This window comes from Procambarus clarkii, chromosome 50, assembly GCF_040958095.1.
Source record: "Procambarus clarkii isolate CNS0578487 chromosome 50, FALCON_Pclarkii_2.0, whole genome shotgun sequence".
NCBI classification, from domain to species: Eukaryota; Metazoa; Arthropoda; class Malacostraca; order Decapoda; family Cambaridae; genus Procambarus; species Procambarus clarkii.
In genome coordinates this window covers 4736304-4760617 of record NC_091199.1, presented here as the reverse complement: position 1 = coordinate 4760617, position 24314 = coordinate 4736304, and the positions used below count along the sequence as shown (strand labels likewise).

The 24314-nt window shown below is 50.3% G+C and overlaps 1 protein-coding gene across 1 annotated transcript in view; it reads right to left on the bottom strand.

Moving 5' to 3' along the window:
* LOC123772757 (uncharacterized) overlaps positions 1–24314 on the bottom strand; it is a gene marked incomplete in the record, with an annotated part of 455577 nt that overhangs the window by 111364 nt on the left and 319899 nt on the right. The window contains 1 exon segment of the mRNA XM_069303388.1: positions 9205–9308. Within this exon segment, the coding sequence (XP_069159489.1) occupies positions 9205–9308 (104 nt within the window).

Here is a 24314-nt window from a genome sequence, read left to right as displayed (position 1 = left end):
GGACGACTCCCTGGGGCAGGTGAGGGGGCTCATGGACGACTCCCTGGGGCAGGTGAGGGGGCTCATGGACGACTCCCTGGGGCAGGTGAGGGGGCTCATGGACGACTCCCTGGGGCAGGTGAGGGGGCTCATGGACGACTCCCTGGGGCAGGTGAGGGGGCTCATGGACGACTCCCTGGGGCAGGTGAGGGGGGGCTCATGGACGACTCCCTGGGGCAGGTGAGGGGGCTCATGGACGACTCCCTGGGGCAGGTGAGGGGGGGGCTCATGGACGACTCCCTGGGGCAGGTGAGGGGGTTCATGGACGACTCCCTGGGGCAGGTGAGGGGGTTCATGGACGACACCCTGGGGCAGGTGAGGGGGTTCATGGACGACTCCCTGGGGCAGGTGAGGGGGTTCATGGACGACTCCCTGGGGCAGGTGAGGGGGGGGCTCATGGACGACTCCCTGGGGCAGGTGAGGGGGTTCATGGACGACTCCCTGGGGCAGGTGAGGGGGTTCATGGACGACTCCCTGGGGCAGGTGAGGGGGGGGATGGTTCATGGACGACTCCCTGGGGCAGGTGAGGGGGGGGATGGTTCATGGACGACTCCCTGGGGCAGGTGAGGGGGGTCATGGACGACTCCCTGGGGCAGGTGAGGGAGGGGGGCTCATGGACGACTCCCTGGGGCAGGTGACGGGTTGCCATCGCCCCATCTCCTGCCCCTCTCCGGGTGTTGTACGTGCTAGGGTACACACTCGCAGGAATCTTGTTCGGGTCAACGGACCTCCTGCTGGAGGGGCTGCCCTTGGTGGATTGGTTGGGTGTCCAGGCTGGAGCGCGAGGGAGATTGAGGTCTTTGCACCAGTGTGGGAGACTCTACGAGGCAGTAGGACATCCCCGTTAAAAAGGGGGAACACCACAGGGGACAGCGCGCCCCTTCCTGCACGGGCCCACGTTCGGCCTTCCTGGATGTCCTGTTAGGTGGTATCCCTTGGTTCCGAGACCCAAACTTTTAGAATTAATGTTGTATGAAAAGTGAACTGACGGAGCAGGCCAGCTGTGTTTATGTTGAGGACGGGGCAGGCCAGCTGTGTTTATGTTGAGGACGGGGCAGGCCAGCTGTGTTTATGTTGAGGACGGGGCAGGCCAGCTGTGTGTATGTTGAGGTCAGGGCGGGCCAGCTGTGTGTATGTTGTGGACGGGGCAGGCCAGCTGTGTATATGTTGAGGACGGGGCAGGCCAGCTGTGTGTATGTTGAGGACGGGGCAGGCCAGCTGTGTGTATGTTGTGGACAGGGCAGGCCAGCTGTGTGTATGATGTGGACGGGGCAGGCCAGCTGTGTGTATGATGAGGACGGGGCAAGCCAGCTGTGTGTATGTTGAGGACGGGGCAGGCCAGCTGTGTGTATGATGAGGACGGGGCAGGCCAGCTGTGTATATGATGAGGACGGGGCAGGCCAGCTGTGAATATGATGTGGACGGGGCAGGCCAGCTGTGTGTATGTTGTGGACAGGGCAGGCCAGCTGTGTGTATGATGTGGACGGGGCAGGCCAGCTGTGTGTATGATGAGGACGGGGCAAGCCAGCTGTGTGTATGTTGAGGACGGGGCAGGCCAGCTGTGTGTATGATGAGGACGGGGCGGGCCAGCTGTGTGTATGATGAGGACGGGGCAGGCCAGCTGTGTGTATGTTGTGGACGGGGCAGGCCAGCTGTGTGTATGATGAGGACGGGGCAGGCCAGCTGTGTGTATGATGAGGACGGAGCGGGCCAGCTGTGTGTATGTTGAGGACGGGGCAGGCCAGCTGTGTGTATGATGAGGACGGGGCAAGCCAGCTGTGTGTATGTTGAGGACGGGGCAGGCCAGCTGTGTGTAAGATCAGGACGGGGCGGGCCAGCTGTGTGTATGATGAAGACGGGACAGGCCAGCCGGTTGTATGATGTGGACGGGGCAGGCCAGCTGTGTGTAAGATCAGGACGGGGCGGGCCAGCTGTGTGTATGATGAGGACGGGGCAGGCCAGCTGTGTGTAAGATCAGGACGGAGCGGGCCAGCTGTGTGTATGATGAGGACGGGGCGGGCCAGCTGTGTGTATGATGAGGACGGGGCAGGCCAGCTGTGTGTAAGATCAGGACGGGCAGGCCAGCTGTGTGTAAGATCAGGACGGGGCAGGCCAGCTGTGTGTAAGATCAGGACGGGACAGGCCAGCTGTGTGTATGATGAGGACGGGGCAGGCCAGCTGTGTGTATGATGAGGACGGGGCAGGCCAGCTGTGTGTATGTTGAGGACGGGGCAGGCCAGCTGTGTGTATGTTGAGGACGGGGCAGGCCAGCTGTGTGTATGATGAGGACGGGGCAGGCCAGCTGTGTGTATGAGGAGGACGGGGCAGGCCAGCTGTGTGTATGTTGAGGACGGGGCAGGCCAGCTGTGTGTATGATGAGGACGGGGCAGGCCAGCTGTGTGTATGATGAGGACGGGGCAGGCCAGCTGTGTGGTGGCCAAGTGCTCAGGTGTGGCCAAGTGCTCAGGTGTGGCCAAGTGCTCAGGTGTGGCCAAGTGCTCAGGTGTGGCCAAGTGCTCAGGTGTGGCCAGTGCTCAGGTGTGGCCAAGTGCTCAGGTGTGGCCAAGTGCTCAGGTGTGGCCAAGTGCTCAGGTGTGGCCAAGTGCTCAGGTGTGGCCAAGTGCTCAGGTGTGGACGGGGCAGGCCAGCTGTGTGTATGATGAGGACGGGGCAGGCCAGCTGTGTGTATGATGAGGACGGGGCAGGCCAGCTGTGTGTATGATGAGGACGGAGCGGGCCAGCTGTGTGTATGATGAGGACGGGGCAGGCCAGCTGTGTGTATGATGAGGACGGAGCAGGCCAGTTGTGTGTATTTTGAGGACGGGGCAGGCCAGCTGTGTGTATGATGAGGACGGGGCAGGCCAGCTGTGTGTATGTTGAGGACGGGGCAGGCCAGCTGTGTGTATGATGAGGACGGGGCAGGCCAGCTGTGTGTATGTTGAGGACGGGGCAGGCCAGCTGTGTGTATGATGAGGACGGGGCAAGCCAGCTGTGTGTATGATGAGGACGGGGCAGGCCAGCTGTGTGTATGTTGAGGACGGGGCAGGCCAGCTGTGTGTATGATGAGGACGGGGCAAGCCAGCTGTGTGTATGATGAGGACGGGGCAGGCCAGCTGTGTGTATGTTGAGGACGGGGCAGGCCAGCTGTGTGTATGATGAGGACGGGGCAGGCCAGCTGTGTGTATGATGAGGACGGAGCGGGCCAGCTGTGTGTATGATGAGGACGGAGCGGGCCAGTTGTGTGTATTTTGAGGACGGAGCAGGCCAGCTGTGTGTATGAGGAGGACGGGGCAGGCCAGCTGTGTATACGATGAGGACGGGGCAGGCCAGCTGTGTGTATGTTGTGGACGGGGCAGGCCAGCTGTGTGTATGATGAGGACGGGGCAGGCCAGCTGTGTGTATGTTGAGGACGGGGCAGGCCAGCTGTGTGTATGATGAGGACGGGGCAGGCCAGCTGTGTGTATGATGAGGACGGGGCAGGCCAGCTGTGTGTATGATGATGACGGGGCAGGCCAGCTGTGTGTATGATGAGGACGGGGCAGGCCAGCTGTGTGTATGTTGAGGACGGGGCAGGCCAGCTGTGTGTATGATGAGGACGGGGCAGGCCAGCTGTGTGTATTATGAGGACGGGGCAGGCCAGCTGTGTGTATGATGAGGACGGGGCAGGCCAGCTGTGTGTATGATGAGGACGGGGCAGGCCAGCTGTGTGTATGATGAGGACGGGGCAGGCCAGCTGTGTGTATGATGAGGACGGGGCAGGCCAGCTGTGTGTATGATGAGGACGGGGCAGGCCAGCTGTGTGTATGATGAGGACGGGGCAGGCCAGCTGTGTGTATGATGAGGACGGGGCAGGCCAGCTGTGTGTATGATGAGGACGGGGCAGGCCAGCTGTGTGTATTTTGAGGACGGGGCAGGCCAGTTGTGTGTATTTTGAGGACGGGGCAGGCCAGCTGTGTGTATGATGAGGACGGGGCAGGCCAGCTGTGTGTATGATGAGGACGGGGCAGGCCAGCTGTGTGTATGATGAGGACGGGGCAGGCCAGCTGTGTGTATGATGAGGACGGGGCAGGCCAGCTGTGTATATGATGAGGACGGGGCAGGCCAGCTGTGTGTATTATGAGGACGGGGCAGGCCAGCTGTGTGTATGATGAGGACGGGGCAGGCCAGCTGTGTGTATGATGAGGACGGGGCAGGCCAGCTGTGTGTATGATGAGGACGGGGCAGGCCAGCTGTGTGTATGTTGAGGACGGGGCAGGCCAGCTGTGTGTATGATGAGGACGGGGCAGGCCAGCTGTGTGTATGATGAGGACGGGGCAGGCCAGCTGTGTGTATACCAACTCCCCCCCCCCTCCCACACACATGGACCCACAACACAAATAGCTCCAACTACCATCGTCCAGCCAAGCCAAGGTTTCCAGGGTTGGGACACGTACAAATAGATGGCGTTGATTGGCCATATAAGGTCCTTTGATGGTCGCTGATTGGCTTGGCGCCTCCCAAACAGCCCCAAGGGTCATTATGTTCGAGATTTGTGCCCAACATTGAACACAAAGGAAAGAACGAGGAGAGAGAGAGAGGCCAACAGGGGGGACTCAATTGGTCCAGGAAAAACATGTAGAGTTTTTCACTGCATTAGTTTTACATTGAATTATTTTTGTTTGTTTTTTTCCAGCCTTACAGCGGGGCTACAGTGTTCTCCCAGACGACTGTCTGTGTTACAGTCTGTCTGTGTCTCATTATCTCACTGAGAGGCAGTTCCTGTCTGTCTGTCTGTCTGTCTGTCTGTCTGTCTGTCTGCATGTTTCTGTTTCTGTATGTACTTAGTTGCGACTGTACATTGTCAGTTAGTGCTCATAGACTGGCCACTGATTGGTGTCACAGTTCAGCAGTCACAACATCACACCCTCGGGTCGTCACTAGCCTGTAATCATCTGTAACCCCGCCACATTAAACAACTGCTCAACCCTGTACTGGGTGACACTGCACAGGGCCTCCTGGTGCAACTAACCAGATTCACCAACACATGCTTAACTGGCAACATAATATTGACAATAAAGCCGTTCCTTTTTGGAGCATCTCTCTGTTCTCAAAGGAAAAAGGATGGAGGATCAGACTAATAGCTGTGAGCAATTCCCTTCGGCGTCTGCACTCAACCTGTGGCTCCTAGTAGCTGTTTGCAGGCAACAGCGGCCACACCCTGGACAACTGCTTCAACTGGCGGGCAAAACAAGGTGAGGGTAGGCGAAGGTTTGAGACCTGCGGTGAACTTAGGTTTGACTACCTACGCATGCGAAGACTGGAGGACCCGGCGGACTGTGCGGAAAAAACTACCAGAATGTTTCAATGGGCAGGAAGGCGGACCAACAAGGCGTTGTGGAGCGCCACTAGGGCGTAGCGAGACATGTAAGATGCTGGTGGCCATCCACCGCATCCTAACCTGTCTCCTGCCATCTCCACTTGTCCAGGCCTATCTGGGTCCAGCGGTAGGACGAGTGTGTGAGGCTGACGATTTGTGCAATTCTCCCTCACTATAATGCAACTCCAGCGCGGGTCATAACTTCAACCCATACCGCACAACCTCACGTTCTGTGTCGATGAACGGGTGGTGAAGCAGCAGGTGAGGATACACTGGAAGCTGTATCTGGCAGAGGAGGCAGCAGCTGGTAGCCTGAGGCAGGGCCAGCCAAGGGTTGCTCTCAGGCAGCACATCAGGTCATGCGTTACCAAAACCTCTGGAAGATTCCACGCATCACTTGCCACTGTGTATGACGAGCTGTCATTGGTCCAGTATGTTAACTCATTCCTGATTGGATCAGATAAGAGTGCACTGCTTTAGCGTAATGTTGAACTTGGGAGCTTGCTCAAAAGACATGTTCACAGTAGCTCATCTTGGCCAAGTTTAGTTAGTGTTTACTAAGGGACTCATAGTTGTCATGTAACTTGAACTCGTTATTAAGTTGGTGTTCAAAGTCAGAAATGTGTAGCGTGTGATTAGAGATGTAAAGTGAGGGAGTGAACAGTTGAGACGTGTAAACACTGATACACCACGTGATGAGTCTACACGAGTAACACACTGAATCTTAACTCATCAGTGTCATTATACAGTACTATGAAGGTGGTCAGTGACATAAATACTATACACAGTATCGCTCAGTTTCACGGAGAGAGATTATCGAGTTATCTTGATTTGTAGTCAAGATACTGTGAAGTTTGAGACTTACATCTGTGGAGGTGTGGCCAGTGCTCAGGTGTGGCCAAGTGCTCAGGTGTGGCCAAGTGCTCAGGTGTGGCCAAGTGCTCAGGTGTGGCCAGTGCTCAGGTGTGGCCAAGTGCTCAGGTGTGGCCAGTGCTCAGGTGTGGCCAAGTGCTCAGGTGTGGCCAGTGCTCAGGTGTGGCCAAGTGCTCAGGTGTGGCCAAGTGCTCAGGTGTGGCCAGTGCTCAGATGTGGCCAGTGCTCAGGTGTGGCCAAGTGCTCAGGTGTGGCCAGTGCTCAGGTGTGGCCAAGTGCTCAGGTGTGGCCAAGTGCTCAGGTGTGGCCAGTGCTCAGGTGTGGCCAGTGCTCAGGTGTGGCCAAGTGCTCAGGTGTGGCCAAGTGCTCAGGTGTGGCCAGTGCTCAGGTGTGGCCAGTGCTCAGGTGTGGCCAAGTGCTCAGGTGTGGCCAGTGCTCAGGTGTGGCCAGTGCTCAGGTGTGGCCAAGTGCTCAGGTGTGGCCAGTGCTCAGGTGTGGCCAGTGCTCAGGTGTGGCCAAGTGCTCAGGTGTGGCCAAGTGCTCAGGTGTGGCCAAGTGCTCAGGTGTGGCCAAGTGCTCAGGTGTGGCCAAGTGCTCAGGTGTGGCCAAGTGCTCAGGTGTGGCCAAGTGCTCAGGTGTGGCCAAGTGCTCAGGTGTGGCCAAGTGATCAGGTGTGGCCAAGTGCTCAGGTGTGGCCAAGTGCTCAGGTGTGGCCAAGTGCTCAGGTGTGGCCAAGTGCTCAGGTGTGGCCAAGTGCTCAGGTGTGGCCAAGTGCTCAGGTGTGGCCAAGTGCTCAGGTGTGGCACACCGCCATAGTGACAGTATTGGGCAGCGTCACTCATCATGTGAGTGAACACACCGCCATAGTGACAGTATTGGGCAGCGTCACTCATCATGTGAGTGGACACACCGCCATAGTGACAGTATTGGGCAGCGCCACTCATCTTGTGAGTGGACACACCGCCATAGTGACAGTACTGGGCAGCGTCACTCATCTTGTGAGTGGACACACCGCCATAGTGACAGTATTGGGCAGCGCCACTCATCCTGTGAGTGGACACACCGCCATAGTGACAGTATTGGGCAGCGCCACTCATCCTGTGAGTGGACACACCGCCATAGTGACAGTATTGGGCAGCGACACTCATCCTGTGAGTGGACACACCGCCATAGTGACAATATTGGGCAGCGCCACTCATCCTGTGAGTGGACACACCGCCATAGTGACAGTATTGGGCAGCACCACTCATCCTGTGAGTGAACACACCGCCATAGTGACAGTATTGGGCAGCGCCACTCATCCTGTGAGTGGACACACCGCCATAGTGACAGTATTGGGCAGCGCCACTCATCCTGTGAGTGGACACACCGCCATAGTGACAGTATTGGGCAGCGCCACTCATCCTGTGAGTGGACACACCGCCATAGTGACAGTATTGGGCAGCGTCACTCATCCTGTGAGTGGACACACCGCCAGCAGCATGTAAAACACTCCCCAATAGGAAGAAAACCCCAAGATTAAGCGTCGAGTTCAGTCTATCTTAGTCCATGCCGACACAGGCGAGGTCTAGGACGGACTAAGGGGACCACGGCACTAGTCAGACCATTAGCCCAGTGTGGCAAGGTCTAGGACACTCACTCAGGGGTTATGGGTTATCTTAACCCCCAGACACTCGTGGGGTCTAGTAACTGTAGGTCTGCCTGAGTTTATTAATACAGGGAAACGTTGGAATCTTAGTGACTTGTATGTGTTAGTCTTACTGATTATCTGTCGGTGGAGAGTTATTGACTGATAATTCGGTGGTCTTAGTGACCAGTGGTGGTAACACTATCATTTTCTTTGGGATTGTTGATTGGTTATGAGTGTTATTGTCCTTGAGACGTACAATCTCTATCATTAGTATGACTTGTACATGTGTGACGCAGTATAATCCAGAGATTATACTGAGCATAAACTTATATCATTGATTACTTTCGTGTAATTCCTGTGTTGAATAGTACGCGAGTGTACGATGCCCCTTGTCACTGCCAGTGTGACAAGCAGTTACTGTAACAGCCAATCACCAGCGATCAAGCACTCCCCGGCGTGCCAATAGGGCAGCCCAATTGTTCTGCCAACCAGCTCCGAGGGGAACATTTCCTGGTGAGTGATGCTACACCTGTTGACCCGAGCTAAAGTCACAACTTTCTTAACCTAACCCAACATTCTTGTGTATTAAGTTGATTAAATAAACCTATTTTTTTTTGTGATAACAGCTTTCAGTCATTGCCTTCCCCAAGTACTTGCTCCTGCAACATTATTATTCTATTATAATAATGTTATTCTACTATTCTATTCATTCCTTCTGAAGATGTATTAATATACGAAAGTACTTAAAAGGAAATTCTTGTTTCAATTCTTCCTCTGTGGTCTGACATTGTCATATTTTTCATCAAGTGTTAATTTTCGGGATTTACACACACATTTTATATATATATATATATATATATATATATATATATATATATATATATATATATATATATATTATATATATATATATATATATATATATATATATATATATATATATATATATATATATATATATATATATATATATATAATTATATATGCGAACAAGCCTGAATGGTCCCCAGGCATATATGCAACTGAAAACTCACACCCCAGAAGTGACTCTAACCCATACTGCCAGGAGCACTCTGCAACTGGTGTACAGGAGCACTGGTGTACAGGACCCCTTAACCACTCGACCATCACGACCAGACAAAAGATGATGGTAACCATGGCTAATCATTTATTGTGACAGACATACATATATATACATATTATATATATATTATATATATATATATATATATATATATATATATATATATATATATATATATATATATATATATATATATATATATATAAAGAAAGTAGGCGTTACCTGGTCTCCCAAGCCATGTAGACGCCGACAGCCACCAGGAGGCCCTTGTAGACGTAGAGGGCGCCCAACCACCCGCTGGTGTGGACGCTGCGACACACCTCCACCTGCAGGGACACATGTGTGTTATCAGGCAGGTGTGTCTAGCTCTCAGGTGTGACTAGCTCTCAGGTGATGTGGCGGGTGATAGTACTGTGGCGATGTGGAGGAGGATATTGGATTGGAGAGATTAGAGGCAGTGATTGGATGGTAATAACGGGGTGACGATGATGGGGCAGTGATGGTGTGGGAAATAATTATCGCTGTGGGAACAAATACTAAATACTGTATTTAATTACTACAGCAAATAAACTCTTTATGAGAAGCAAATTGTCTGTGTCTAAATGATTAACACATAAATGGTAACTGTGTATCGAGCCACCGAGGCCACGCCCCCTTCTTCACTACGTCACCTACCATTATAGTCAAATCAACAGTCAACCTCACTTTCAGACAAGTTTAAAATTACATTTTGACCGAAATAACATTAGTTGGTTAAATAAATACTTTGTGCAAATGTTGACAGCTTGTATTATCAAATAATAAAGTTCTGGTGTCACTAATAATCACTAATCATAATAGACTCTCGGTTGAGAGGGAAGGCGCCGAAGAATGGGATGGTTGGGTGAGGTTAAAATCAAATATATCAAGATGTCCATAAGAATTAAATCGAATCTTAACTGTCAGGGAGAAACTGTTATTATTATTTATAATTATAGGTAGAATGTTGTAAATCTAATAATAAATCTGGCGGCAGGAGGAGTTTGTCAAATCGGGTCACGGAGCGAGGAGGACGCAGGAGCGGCCATGTTGGGGCTCCATGTGCGCGGGCGGGCCGACGCTACCCGCCACCTAAGACCTTAATTTTCAGAAACTAATAACCTTGATTTATACTGCCTAGTTGTTACTGATAAATTACATAATCTTAATATGCCAATATACTAAATCCCATTATTTATCAATATACTGAGCAGTCTAGTTACTAATTATTAAGTAAATAAAATTAAACTAACTCTCATTATTACATATGGTACCTTACTAGTTTAAAGCAATACACAGTTCACTACTCATCACAATTAAAATTTTCATTTTCTAATAAGATAATTTTTGACCTTATGGAACGCATATGAGCAAAAAGCGACGTTCTTTGTAGGAGAAAAGGTTGCTACTGACTAATTACTATTTCACCAGTAACACTTGTGACTAGAGCTCCCTTCAAGGAAGACGATGGGTTAACTTGAGGATATCTTGAAGTGATTTCGGAGCTTAGCGTCTCTGCGGCCCAGTCCTCGACCAGGCCTCCCTTTTGTTACACATCCCCAGGAAGCAACCCGGTCGCCGGGTGCCGGTCGGCCGAGCGGACAGCACACTGGACTTGTGATCCTGTGCTCCCGGGTTCGATCCCGGGCGCCAGCGAGAAACAATGGGCAGAGTTTCTTTCACCCTATGCCCCTGTTACCTAGCAGTAAAATAGGTACCCGGGTGTTAGTCAGCTGTCACGGGCTGCTACCTGGGGGTGGAGGCCTGGTCGAGGACCGGGCCGCGGGGACACTAAAGCCCCGAAATCATCTCAAGATAACCCGTTGCAGATGTCTAACTCCCAGGTGCCTATTTACTGTTAGGTGAACAAGGACATCAGGATGAAAAACTCTGTCCATTTGATTCCACCTCTGCCGGAGATCGAACCCAGAACCTTAGGACTACGAATCCCGAGTGCTGTCGACTCAGCCGTCATGCCCTTAACGGGGGTACGTGGACTAAGACAGACAGGCGTCACAAGTGTTGACACAGGCATCACCATACTGCTCCATGTGCCTAGGAGTAACAAGTTCCTCAGTCACGTAAAGCTAAATCAAAATCCTGTGCAGCAGTGAAGTACTGCACACTAGCAGGCAGTGTACGAGCCTTGTCAGCTCACACCAACACAACCGCGACTCTGCCCACAACCATGTTGACTGTACACCATAGCAGAAAAAAGCTCCAGATCAAAGCGCTGTTATCGATGAAGGGACCTCAAAAAAACTTTTTTGTAACCCGAAGGGTAGCAACTGAACTATAATTAAAGCTGGCAGTGCAGCTCAACCTTAATATCCCCGGGTTCTCAACCAGTAGTAAAACTCGCACTTACGATGTAGCTAAACCATACGTTCGTTACTGTCATGGAATTATTCCATCAGACCTTTATATACCTGATCTTGGAGCCACAAGCAAACACTTCAAGGCTCAAAGGGTCAAATTAGTTGACCACGGTGACGGTGTCCCACCCCAATATCTCTCCCGTCCCAGCTTCAAGAGTCACATCTCTGCAACCTGAACGTTCTCTGATCAGGGAACATTTTGATATATATGAGGGTATGAAACGTTATTGTGTTGGCAATGAATTTGTCGTTTTAGTTTGGTTATACAAATGGCTTATGCTCTTTTGAGCTACAAAATGGCACCGAGGCACTCCGCTTCCCGCCAAAGGAGCGTGACGCCTGCCGGCTGTTGATTGGCCAGGTAGGGTCACGTGACATCATGGACCAATGGGGAGGAGCCCTTAAGGTGGTGTGACGTCACGAGGTGGAGGGCTCCCTGCAGGCTCAGTCCGGGGGGGGGGGTGTCCCTGCGGGCTCAGTACGTCACAGCCCGTCATGGAGAGTGGCCATGCTTGAGTGAGCTCCCAATTTAGAGACTAGGAAGCCCCAACCAGTGGACCCAAGCAGCTGCATTGATTCTGCAGACATCGTGGGAGGTCATCTGACTCCTGTAGAGGACATGGGAGCAAGGCTTGACTGGTGTTAGAGCGCCAAGAGCTCTTTTACTGAGTCTGTGGCAGAGACGAACATTGGGCTGGGACGTCTGGGACGCCTAGCGCGTCACGTTCAAACGCGTCAGGCGAACTGCTGTGCCTGGGGTCAAGTCCACTGGCAGACCGAGGAGGGGACACTAAACCAGATTGTAAGTTGTCTACAGTGCCAGTGTGGGAGGAAGAAGGCGACGTGCTCAGGGACGTGTCTCCAGTACCTCGAGAGGAAGAGGAGGAAGACCTGCCTGCAGAGGTGAGAATGGAGAGGACCTGCTTCTACAAGTTGACTGAGGACCTTGTGTGTACAGGACTCTGATCAACGGAGGACCAAACGCCAGGACCGGGGACCTCAGCAACCCTTGCCAGAGGATAGGTCGGCTTCATAGCAGAAAGAATTAAGGTAGATAAATTTCCCACCCCATTACCCGTTGATCTAGGTGAGCTAGGATATCTTTCATATCGTGAACATTGTCTTTATTATTACTACCAATGTGGTAGAGAGTTAGGCTAGGAGCCAGGTTACTCATGTAGGCATGAGTTGATGTATAAATATATATGTGGGTGCAGTGAATTTTGGGCAGCTGGAGGAAGTAGCTGGGTTCAAGAAAGTCAGGACCGAGCTCTTGAATCGTCCAGCTGACAGTGTTGCCGCCGGCTGACAGTTCTACATATATTAACCACTATGCCGATCCAGTGTAGTTTCCTTCAGTAAACTTATTGATTTTAACATTGTGTTTGAGTGAACCTCCCATCTCTAGGGCTATTTGAGTAAACCATTTATGTTGCAGTGCATTGCATCCGAGATTGCATCCTTGGGCTGCGCTAACGAGTAAAACCACCGAGTAGTGTTGCTGGGACACGAATATGAACACCCAGCTGGCGACCTTGGACGAAGAGGTGAGGATTTTACCTGTATATCTTCCCAGTGTCACGGCGGGCAAATCCAACTGAGAGTAATAGAGGTAAGGCTGGATTTCCCCACTCGTCACGGGTGCTGCTGAAGGCCAGCCTTTGATAGAATGGAGGGGCCCCAGGGCGAGCAGTGGCGCCGAGTACGCGTAGCGTTTCGGGCAAGTCCTTAATCCTATGGTCCCTGGAATACGATCCCCTGCCGCGAAGAATCGTTTTTTCATCCAAGTACACATTTTACTGTTTCGTTAAACAGAGGCTACAGTTAAGGAATTGCGCCCAGTAAATCCTCCCCGGCCAGGATACGAACCCATGACATAGCGCTCGCGGAACGCCAGGCGAGTGTCTTACCACTACACCACGGAGACTATATAAGGAAGACTAAAGGGGGGCAAAACGGAGACACCACCCAAATCAACTCTGACCATCAAAGACATAGGAGTGTTGATAAGATCAGACTGCTATGATAAATGTATTCACCTCAAGGAAACTTGAGTTACAAGGGATGAAAGTTGTGAACTGTGCAGGGGTGGTAAGTTACTGACTGGGCTTGTAACTTACTAATCAGACCCTACAGAGGATGTACAAGCTGAGACTGTCATAGTTGCAAGGCAGGACATGGAACAGTCTTCCATGGAAACTACTCCAAGAGGAGAGGAAGGGAAGTGGGACCTGACCATAAACCCGGGGACTTCGACACTCTTGGTACCGTACTGGAACAAAATAACCCAGATAATACAACAGCCTATCACAATTATCAGGACTCACTGGTCTACAAAGAGGATTAATTCTGGGTTAGACTACAGTAGCAATTTAGTTTTTTATCTATTTATTTATTTATATATACAAAAGTTGTTACATTCATGTACAGCCACTAGCACCCATAGCTAGGGCAAGTCCTTAATCCTAATTTTCCCCTGAATACGACATTTCCATCACTACCATTATATTAAACACCTGCAACTTGAAAATAATTTTATAGGAGTGGTTAAGTAGAGGAACTCTAAGGAAGGACACCATTTACTGCATCATGCGGCATTAAACTCCTCTACAACAGCGTCACTGAAAATCGTGTTTAACTGCAGTGCAAAAACTAATCCACAGAACATTTCACTAAATGACTGCCTGCAGACCGAGCCAAGCCTAACAAGAGGCTGCATGATGTGTTGTTAAAGCTTCGTTTAGGGACATGTATGCCTATGTAAATACTGCCGACATAAGTAAAGCATTCCTTAGTGAATGCTTTCGTTGTAGAGGTGGTAGTAGACTACCACTGTCACCACTGGTGGTGGTGACAGTGGTAGCAGAGGTGGTGGGGGTGGTGGCAGTAGAGCTGGGGGTGGTGGTAGTGGAGCTGGGGGTGGTGGTAGTGGAGCTAGGGGTGGTGGTAGTGGAGCTGGGGTGGTGGTAGTAGAGCTGGGGTGGTGGTAGTGGAGCTGGGGGTGGTGGTAGTGGAGGTGGGGTGGTGGTAGCAGAGCTGGGGTGGTGGTAGCAGAGCTGGGGGTGGTGGTAGTGGAGCTGGGGGTGGTGGTAGTGGAGCTAGGGGTGGTGGTAGTGGAGCTGGGGTGGTGGTAGTAGAGCTGGGGGTGGTGGTAGTGGAGCTGGGGGTGGTGGTAGTGGAGCTGGGGTGGTGGTAGTAGAGCTGGGGGGGGTGGTAGTGGAGCTGGGGTGGTGGTAGCAGAGCTTGGGGTGGTAATAGTGGAGCTGGGGTGGTGGTAGCAGAGCTGGGGGTGGTGGTAGTGGAGCTGGGGGTGGTAGTAGTGGAGCTGGGGGTGGTGGTAGTGGAGCTGGGGTGGTGGTAGCAGAGCTTGGGGTGGTAATAGTGGAGCTGGGGTGGTGGTAGCAGAGCTGGGGGTGGTGGTAGTGGAGCTGGGGGTGGTAGTAGTGGAGATGGGGGTGGTGGTAGTGGAGCTGGGGTGGTGGTAGCAGAGCTGGGGGTGGTGGTAGTGGAGCTGGGGTGGTGGTAGCAGAGCTGGGGGTGGTGGTAGTGGAGCTGGGGTGGTGGTAGCAGAGCTGGGGGTGGTGGTAGTGGAGCTGGGGTGGTGGTAGTAGAGCTGGGGGGGTGGTACTAGAGCTGGGGGCGGTGGTAGTAGAGCTGGGGGGTGGTAGTAGAGCTGGGGGTGGTGGCAGTGGAGCTGGGGGTGGTGGCAGTGGAGCTGGGGGTGGTGGTAGTGGAGCTGGGGGTGGTGGTAGTGGAGCTGGGGGTGGTGGTAGTAGAGCTGGGGTGGTGGTAGTGGAGCTGGGGGTGGTGGTAGTGGAGCTGGGGGTGGTGGTAGTGGAGCTGGGGGGGGTGGTAGTGGAGCTGGGGGTGGTGGTAGTGGAGCTGGGGGTGGTGGTAGTGGAGCTGGGGGTGGTGGTAGTGGAGCTGGGGGTGGTGGTAGTGGAGCTGGGGGTGGTGGTAGTGGAGCTGGGGGTGGTGGTAGTGGAGCTGGGGGTGGTGGTAGTGGAGCTGGGGTGGTGGTAGTGGAGCTGGGGGTGGTGGTAGTGGAGCTGGGGGTGGTGGTAGCAGAGCTGGGGGTGGTGGTAGTGGAGCTGGGGGTGGTGGTAGTGGAGCTGGGGGTGGTGGTAGTGGAGCTGGGGGTGGTGGTAGTGGAGCTGGGGTGGTGGTAGTAGAGCTGGGGGTGGTGGTAGTGGAGCTGGGGTGGTGGTAGTAGAGCTGGGGGTGGTGGTAGTGGAGCTGGGGGTGGTGGTAGTGGAGCTGGGGTGGTGGTAGTAGAGCTGGGGGTGGTGGTAGTGGAGCTGGGGTGGTGGTAGTAGAGCTGGGGGTGGTGGTAGTGGAGCTGGGGTAATGGTAGTAGAGCTGGGGGTGGTGGTAGTGGAGCTGGGGGTGGTGGTAGTGGAGCTGGGGGTGGTGGTAGTGGAGCTGGGGGTGGTGGTAGTGGAGCTGAGGGTGGTGGTAGTGGAGCTGGGGCGGGGGTGGCAGCTTCAGGAAGGAGTGGTCAACCCCGTACCAACAGTGAGTAGACAACCGTGACTCTCCATGGGGCCAAACACACTTGTAAACACACTCAAACACACTTAACTCCGACCGTATTTACACGGACAATTGTATGCTGCGTAACACACACACGCACACGCACACGCACACGCACACGCACACGCACACACACACACACACACACACACACACACACACACGCACGCACGCACGCACACACACACACACACATTACTACCAACGACAGCCACTTGTCCTCGCAGGAAACAAGTCATGACTCCTGGACTGTCCAAGGTGAACTGATCTCCACAACATAATAGACTCTCCACGTCACCTGTGTGGACATAACAGTCATTAGTCAGACAGAAAGTATACAATGAGAACATAGGCTGGCAGCCTTTCAGCGGGGGAACTGTGAAATGTAATGGGTTGCACAATCTGGATGGCGATGACAGCGTATCACCACCCACCAGAGGTCATCGTCATCGACCTCACCTGCTAACTGAGGGACCAAACAGAAGTCTTCCACAGACGCCACACCTCCGCCAACAGATGGCGTTGTTTTCGTCCGACAGAATGCCTTGGAGTTGAAGTCCATAGATGGCGTTGATATCACAACTCGCTCCAGCAACAGTGTTGATATCGTAACACCAGGCGATAAAAATTAGTCAACAAAGAGAAGGGCGGGCAGACTGCATTTATTTGGACTCCCATAATGCCTTTGACACAGTACCACATAAAAGGCTGTTACAAAAGTTGAAGTAACAGACAGGAGTAAAAGGTAAGGTGCTCCAGTGGATAAGGGAGTATATAAGCAACAGGAAGCAGGGAGTAACTATGAGTGGAGAGACATCAGAGTGGCGAGATGTCACCAGCGGAGTCCCACAGGGCTCTGTACTTGGACCCATCCTGTTTCTAATATATGTAAACGATCTTCCAGAGGGTATAGACTCATTCCTCTCGATGTTTGTTGATGATGCAAAAATTATGAGAAGAATCAAGACAGATGAAGATAGACAGAGACTACTGGACAAACTGGAGGAATGATCTAGAAAATGGCTACTAAATTTCAACTCAGGGAAGTGTAAAATAATGAAATTAGGCGAAGGGAGCAGAAGGCTGAACACAAGGTACCATCTGGGAGGTGATATCCTGCAAGAGTCAAATAGAGAGAAAGATCTGGGGGTTGATATCACACCGAACCTGTCCCCAGAGGCCCACATCAAAAGGATATCATCAGCGGCATATGCTAGACTGGCCAACATAAGAACTGCCTTTAGAAACTTGTGTAAGGAATAATTCAGGACCCTGTATACCACTTATGTCAGACCAATCCTGGAGTATGCAACTCCAGCCTGGAGTCCATATCTAGTTACACACAAGGCAAAGTTAGATAAGATTCATAGGTATGCCACTAGGCTCGTCCCAGAACTGAGAGGTATGAGCTACGAGGAAGGGCTACGGGAGCTAAACCTCATGTCTCTGGAAGAGTAAAGAGTAAGGAAAGATATGATTACCACCTACAAAATTCTCAGGGGAATTGGCAGGGTGGACAAAGACAAGCTATTTAACATGGTTGGAACACGAACAAGGGGACACAGGTGGAAACTTAGTATCTAAATGAACCACAGAGACATTATAAATAATTTTTTTCGATGTCAGAGTAATTAACAAATGAAATCCATTAGGCAATGATGTGGTGGAGGCTGACTCCATACACAGTGAACACTGGCGTGCCATAACTGTATCTCTCACTGCTGTTATGATAAATGGCAGAGCAAAAATGCCTAAAATCTCATTAAACTCAACATACTTTTTCAGTGCAATCTACCTGTCTCCGATATTCCCTTTTATCTGTACCCCACTAAAGTATCATACACATCCGTCACCAAGAAAGGTAATGAGAATCTTGCTCTTCTCAAAGCTGTAATCTACAACGCCCCATTCACCAGAGAACCACACAAGTCTGAGACAAGAATATTATATTAAGAGAAGAGAAAGGTTGATTATGCACCAAGGGGTGATAGACACAGCCCATAGACTGAGAGCACAGCTCCTGGTGATGGGAGACTTCAATCATGGCCAAATCATCTGGGAAACAATGGACCCAAGATGAGGAGATGAAACATGGAGAGCAAAGGTTGTAGAAGCAATAGAGAGGAACTTCCTGACGCAACATGTCAAGGAGGGAACAAGGAGAAGGGTGGTGACCCACCAGCTGGGACACACCTGGTCTTCACACACAATGCAACCCGTTCTCGCAAATTTAATAAGTCAATATTGACTTATTAAATATGTGCATAGGTGACATACTTAACATAATAGATACCCTTAAAAAGATTCATAGAAAACACCAACCTTACCTAACCTTGTTAGTATCTTAAGATAAGCATCTTATTGCTTCGTAATTACAATTATTACCTAACCTATAATAGGTATAGGTTAAGTAATAATTGTAATTAAGAAGCAATAAGATGCTTATCTTAAGATACTAACAAGGTTAGGTAAGGTAGGTGTTTTCTATGAATCTTTTTAGGGGTATCTATTATGTTTAGTATATCACCTATGCACGTAGTTAATAAGTCAATATTGACTTTACGAATTTGCGAGAACGGGTTGCACAATGAGATGGACGTTGAAAACATTGAACATGACCTTCCATTATGAGCCAGTGACCACTGTGTGTTAATCTTGGAATATTGGAATATGGTGATAATGAAGACCAGAAACAGATGTAAGAAGGGGAAGAATGTAAGGCTGGCACACAGAAGAGGAGAATACCAGAAGGTCAGAGAACGTCTGGGCCGGTTATCACGGGGAAGAGAACTTATAGGAAAATCACCACAGAAAATGATGGATTATGTAACAGACACACTCAGAGACGCTGAAGGAAGGTTTACACCACCACAAAGGGTTCAGGGAAGCAATACGAGTCTTACTCCCCATGGTTAAAATAACTGTGTCTGGAGGCAAAGGCATGAAGCAAGTGAGCGTGGAAGAAGCATAGACAACACAGAACAGAAGGAAATTCCAACACATACATAGAGGCCAGAAATGAGTACACAGACATTACGAGAGTGATATAGAAGCATTACGAGAGTAACATTACATACAAGGCAAAGTCCCAACCAAAAGTCCCATTCAAAAGTACCAGCCAGACGTCCTAGCCAAAAATCCCAGCCAAAAGAAAGGTGGAAGATGACTGTGAATGACCAGGTTATTACACTTGACGAACGTGAGGGAGGACACACAGAAAATAATAACAGGCTATGTGAGGAACTTTACAAAACCTTGCAGGAAGTATTCAAGCTGGAACGTGAGTTACCGCTAGAACAACCGCAGTGTGATTCCTTCCCGAGTTACCGCTAAAACAACCGCAGTGTGATTCCTTCCCGAGTTACCGCTAGAACAACCGCAGTGTGATTCCTTCCCGAGTTACCGCTAAAACAACCGCAGTGTGATTCCTTCCAGAGTTACCGCTAAAACAACCGCAGTGTGATTCCTTCCCGAGTTACCGCTAGAACAACCGCAGTGTGATTCCTTCCCGAGTTTCGGACAAGGAACTCGGCAGTCATACTATGGAATTGATCATATGAAGTAAGAGCCCAAACTGAGCGGGATATTCCAGAGGAAAGCCTCACAGAAGTAACAGTGACACCAGAGGGAATTGTGACGGTAAAGCGTTGGTGTTCGGCTGTTTCAAAAGCTAGGGGCAGGGCCTCGTCACATTAGAGAAAAAAAAAAGAGAAAAGCTGGAACTTTCGTCTGTGGTAAGGTAATGGGAAGACACACAAAACACAAGTAAATTAACAATGAAATTTTAATTACTTTAGAAAAACAAGACATGAATAAAGTTAGCACATAAAATATAAAAGACAAGTCAACAAACAAAATAATATGAATAATCACTGGCAAATGAAATGTTACGTTAAGACAAGTGAGTTACAGTGATAGCAAAATAAATATGAATGGAGCTGGAATATTGGCTTCGAGCTGCCACCTCCCTTAGTACACGAAAGCCAAGACTTAGTCTACCAGCGAGAGATGTCAACTGCAAAGAGCACCGAGATATTCTGACAATACTGGGCCACTGCAGCCCAGACATCAACTTATGGCGGAGGGCGGAGGGCAGGTGCGACGGGACACCAGCCAATCAGCGACAGGCAGGCAAAGGACAAGTAGTTAGCTGGTTTACGGTGGCGGTAGCTAGCAGGTGTGCCGGTGTGCTGGATACGTTTTGCTCTCTGGGCAAAACGTTTTGGAGATTTTTGGTGGACGTATCTTCTATATTATCCATTGTTTTTACGTACTTTGTAGGAAAGAGCAGGCTCAATCTCTCTTGAAAGAGATTATCGTCACAGAGTAAAGAAGGAGCTGGATGTGAGAAAATAGCACCAAGTGTGCTAACAGAAGCAGCTGAAGTATTGTGCATCCCACTTGGCATAATCTTTAATTCCTCTCAACAAACGGGGCAACTTCCGGACTGCAGTAAAATGGATAGTCTGGTATCCATCTACAAGAAAGGGGGAGACAGAAACTATTTGGGGCATGACGGCTGAGTGGAACGCGCTAGGTGTTCGTATCCTAAGGTTCCGGGTTCGATCCCTGGGGGAAAGCGGAAACAAATGGCCAGAGTTTCTTTCACCCTAATGCCCCTGTTCACCTAGCAGTAAATAGCTACCAGGGAGTTAGACAGCTGCTACGGGCTGCTTCCTAGGGTGGTTTGTGTGAAAATTAAAATTAAGGACCTGCCCGTAACGCCACACGTGCTGGTGGCTGTACAAGAATGTGACAACTCTTGTATATAATATAAATACATAACAAATTCCACTACAGATCTGTATCACTAACAATTGTCCTCTACAAGAGTTGTAACATTCCTGTTCAGCCACCAGCAATCATAGCGTTCCAGGCACGGCCTTAATGCTATGTTCCCTGGAATATGACCCGCCAAATCGTTTAACAACCAGGTACCCATTTTACTGCTGGGTGAACAGAGGCTACAGTTAAGGGTTGGCGCCCAGTCAATCCTCCCCGGCCAGGATACGAACCCAGGCCAAAGCGAGTGTTTTACCACTGAAAAGAACAGATCAATTTTGATGACATGGATCAAACAGGAGAGAAACAGGTGTTCATGGTAAGACAGGTGATGATGGTAGGGCAGGTGTTGATGGTAGGGCAGGTGTTGATGGTAGGGCAGGTGTTGATGGTAGGGCAGGTGTTGATGGTAGGGCAGGTGTTGATGGTAGGGCAGGTGTTGATGGTAAGACAGGTGTTGATGGTAGGACAGGTGTTGATGGTAAGACAGGTGTTGATGGTAGGACAGGTGTCAAAACAGGTGCCCGGGAAGGTCACGGTACAAGCCAGAGAGAATCGATCAGGTGGCCTTAGATACAGGCATCATGGTAAAGGTCTACCATTAATATATCATCAACTCTCCACCCGTCCTCTCAACCCGTCCCCTCAACCCGTCCTCTCAACCCGTCCCCTCAACCCGTCCTCTCAACCCGTCCCCTCAACCCGTCCCCTCAACCCGTCCCCACAATCCGTCCCCTCAACCCGTCCCCTCAACCCGTCCCCTCAACCCGTCCCCTCAACCCGTCCCCTCAACCCGTCCTCTCAACCCGTCCCCTCAACCCGTCCTCTCAACCCGTCCCCTCAACCCGTCCTCTCAACCCGTCCCCTCAACCCGTCCCCTCAACCCGTCCCCTCAACCCGTCCCCACAACCCGTCCCCTCAACCCGTCCCCTCAACCCGTCCCCTCAACCCGTCCCCTTAACTAAAGCATATGCAAGGTTTATGTTCATAAATGCAAGGTGTATGTTCTTAAATGCAAGGTGTATGTTCATAAATGCGAGGTGTATGTTCTTAAATGCAAGGTGTATGTTCATAAATGCATGGTGTATGTTCTTAAATGCGAGGTGTATGTTCTTAAATGCAAGGTGTATGTTCTTAAATGCAAGATGTATGTTCTTAAATGCAAGATGTATGTTCTTAAATGCAAGGTGTATGTTCCTAAATGCAAGATGTATGTTCTTAAATGCAAGGTGTATGTTCCTAAATGCAAGGTGTATGTTCTTAAATGCAAGGTGTATGTTCCTAAATGCAAGGTGTATGTTCTTAAATGCGAGGTGTATGTTCATAAATGCGAGGTGTATGTTCTTAAATGCGAGGTGTATGTTCATAAATGCGAGGTGTATGTTCTTAAATGCGAGGTGTATGTTCATAAATGCGAGGTGTATGTTCTTAAATGCGAGGTGTATGTTCATAAATGCGAGGTGTATGTTCTTAAATGCGAGGTGTATGTTCTTAAATGCGAGGTGTATGTTCATAAATGCGAGGTGTATGTTCCTAAATGCAAGGTGTATGTTCTTAAATGCGAGGTGTATGTTCATAAATGCGAGGTGTATGTTCTTAAATGCGAGGTGTATGTTCTTAAATGCAAGGTGTATGTTCTTAAATGCGAGGTGTATGTTCATAAATGCGAGGTGTATGTTCTTAAATGCGAGGTGTATGTTCTTAAATGCGAGGTGTATGTTCCTAAATGCGAGGTGTATGCTGGGACGAAGGCATGCCTAGCAGCTCCAACAAATTCCTATCAACTGCGCAAAATGCCCAGGAACTTAATGTCTTCTTCATTTCCATCAAACGCGGTAAAATTTCTAAATATTTTCAGCCATTTTTTTGGGAGAGGGACCCAGATATTCCTGAAGGTTTTCTTGCCCTGATATTTGCCTTAGACTGGAGTGCCTTCGTGAACTGCCGGGAGCGTTCTTCTCCTTGAGTCAATAGGTACACATAGTACTGTTATCTTATCTTGAGATGATTTCGGGGCTTAGCGTCCCCGCGGCCCTGTCCTCGACCTGGCCTCGTTTTTGTTAACACATCCCCAATGAGCAGCTCGAAACAGCTGTTTAACTCACAGGTACCTATTCACTGCTAGGTGAACAGAGGTTAAAGAAAACAGGGTGAAAGAAACTCTGCCCATTTGTTTACCCCTCCGCCGGGGATCGAACCCGGAACTTCAGCACCACGAATCCCGAGCGCTGTTCACTCAGCCGTCAGGCCCCTGCATTATCTAATGAGACTCATCAACATACAGTGTGTTTATACTTTCTTGATCTATTTGTTTTCTCAGAAACTACACTCCAGTTTGTTATTGACTCTGACCGAGAGAGTCAAATCAACAACTCTAGCACGAATCATTTCTATAATTCGAAATATTCACTTGGGAAGGAAGGAACTTGAACAATTAACGCTTTTTCGTTTATTTTATAATTTCAGTCTAAGAGTCGTCAAATTTCTGTGGATCCCCTCCCATGTTGGAATATGTGGGAATGAACGAGCAGATGTGCTGGCTGCTGAAGGCGCTGAAGGAGACCATATTGAATACTTCATACCCAAGACTCTACTACAAATTAGAGGTATTGTCAGGCAACATCACCGTGACAAGGTAACTGAGGAAAGGAGGATAGAAGCACAAACCAGTGAATCTGTACGATGGTACAACATGGTTGCAGCTGCCAATCCCAATTATTATGGACGAAGAGGAGGTGGATGCAGGAGAGAATCAGTAATAGCAAGAATCCGTCTTGGATACAACTATCCATGGAGATTTGGAATGGAAACAACAGTTGATCAGCGAAGTTGCAGAATCTGTGGTGAGAGTGATGGACACCGCCTTGACCACTATCTACGTGAATGTGAACACCTGAGAGACATTAGGAATATGTGTAGAATAATAAACTCCACATTGTTTGAGTTAGGAAAACACTATTTGTCAAATATTGATACTGTTCTTAAAAGATTTCCCAATTTTGCACCCGCAAGATAACGTAAGCTTTTAAGGGTTGACAGATGTTAATCTTCTTGTTTGAGGAGCTGTTCACTTGAGACAGTTAAGCAAGTCCCAGCTGTGTCTGGGTACAAGTGACAGGATGAACAACCCAGCGGGTTTTCTTCCTATTGGGGAGTGTTGTACATGCTGCTATGGCGGTGTGTTCACTCACAGGATGAGTGGCGCTGCCCAATACTGTCACTATGGCGGTGTGTCCACTCACAGGATGAGTGGCGCTGCCCAATACTGTCACTATGGCGGTGTGTCCACTCACAGGATGAGTGGCGCTGCCCAATACTGTCACTATGGCGGTGTGTCCACTCACAGGATGAGTGGCGCTGCCCAATACTGTCACTATGGCGGTGTCTCCACTCACAGGATGAGTGGCGCTGCCCAATACTGTCACTATGGCGGTGTGTCCACTCACAGGATGAGTGGCGCTGCCCAATACTGTCACTATGGCGGTGTGTCCACTCACAGGATGAGTGGCGCTGCCCAATACTGTCACTATGGCGGTGTGTCCACTCACAGGATGAGTGGTGCTGCCCAATACTGTCACTATGGCGGTGTGTCCACTCACAGGATGAGTGGCGCTGCCCAAT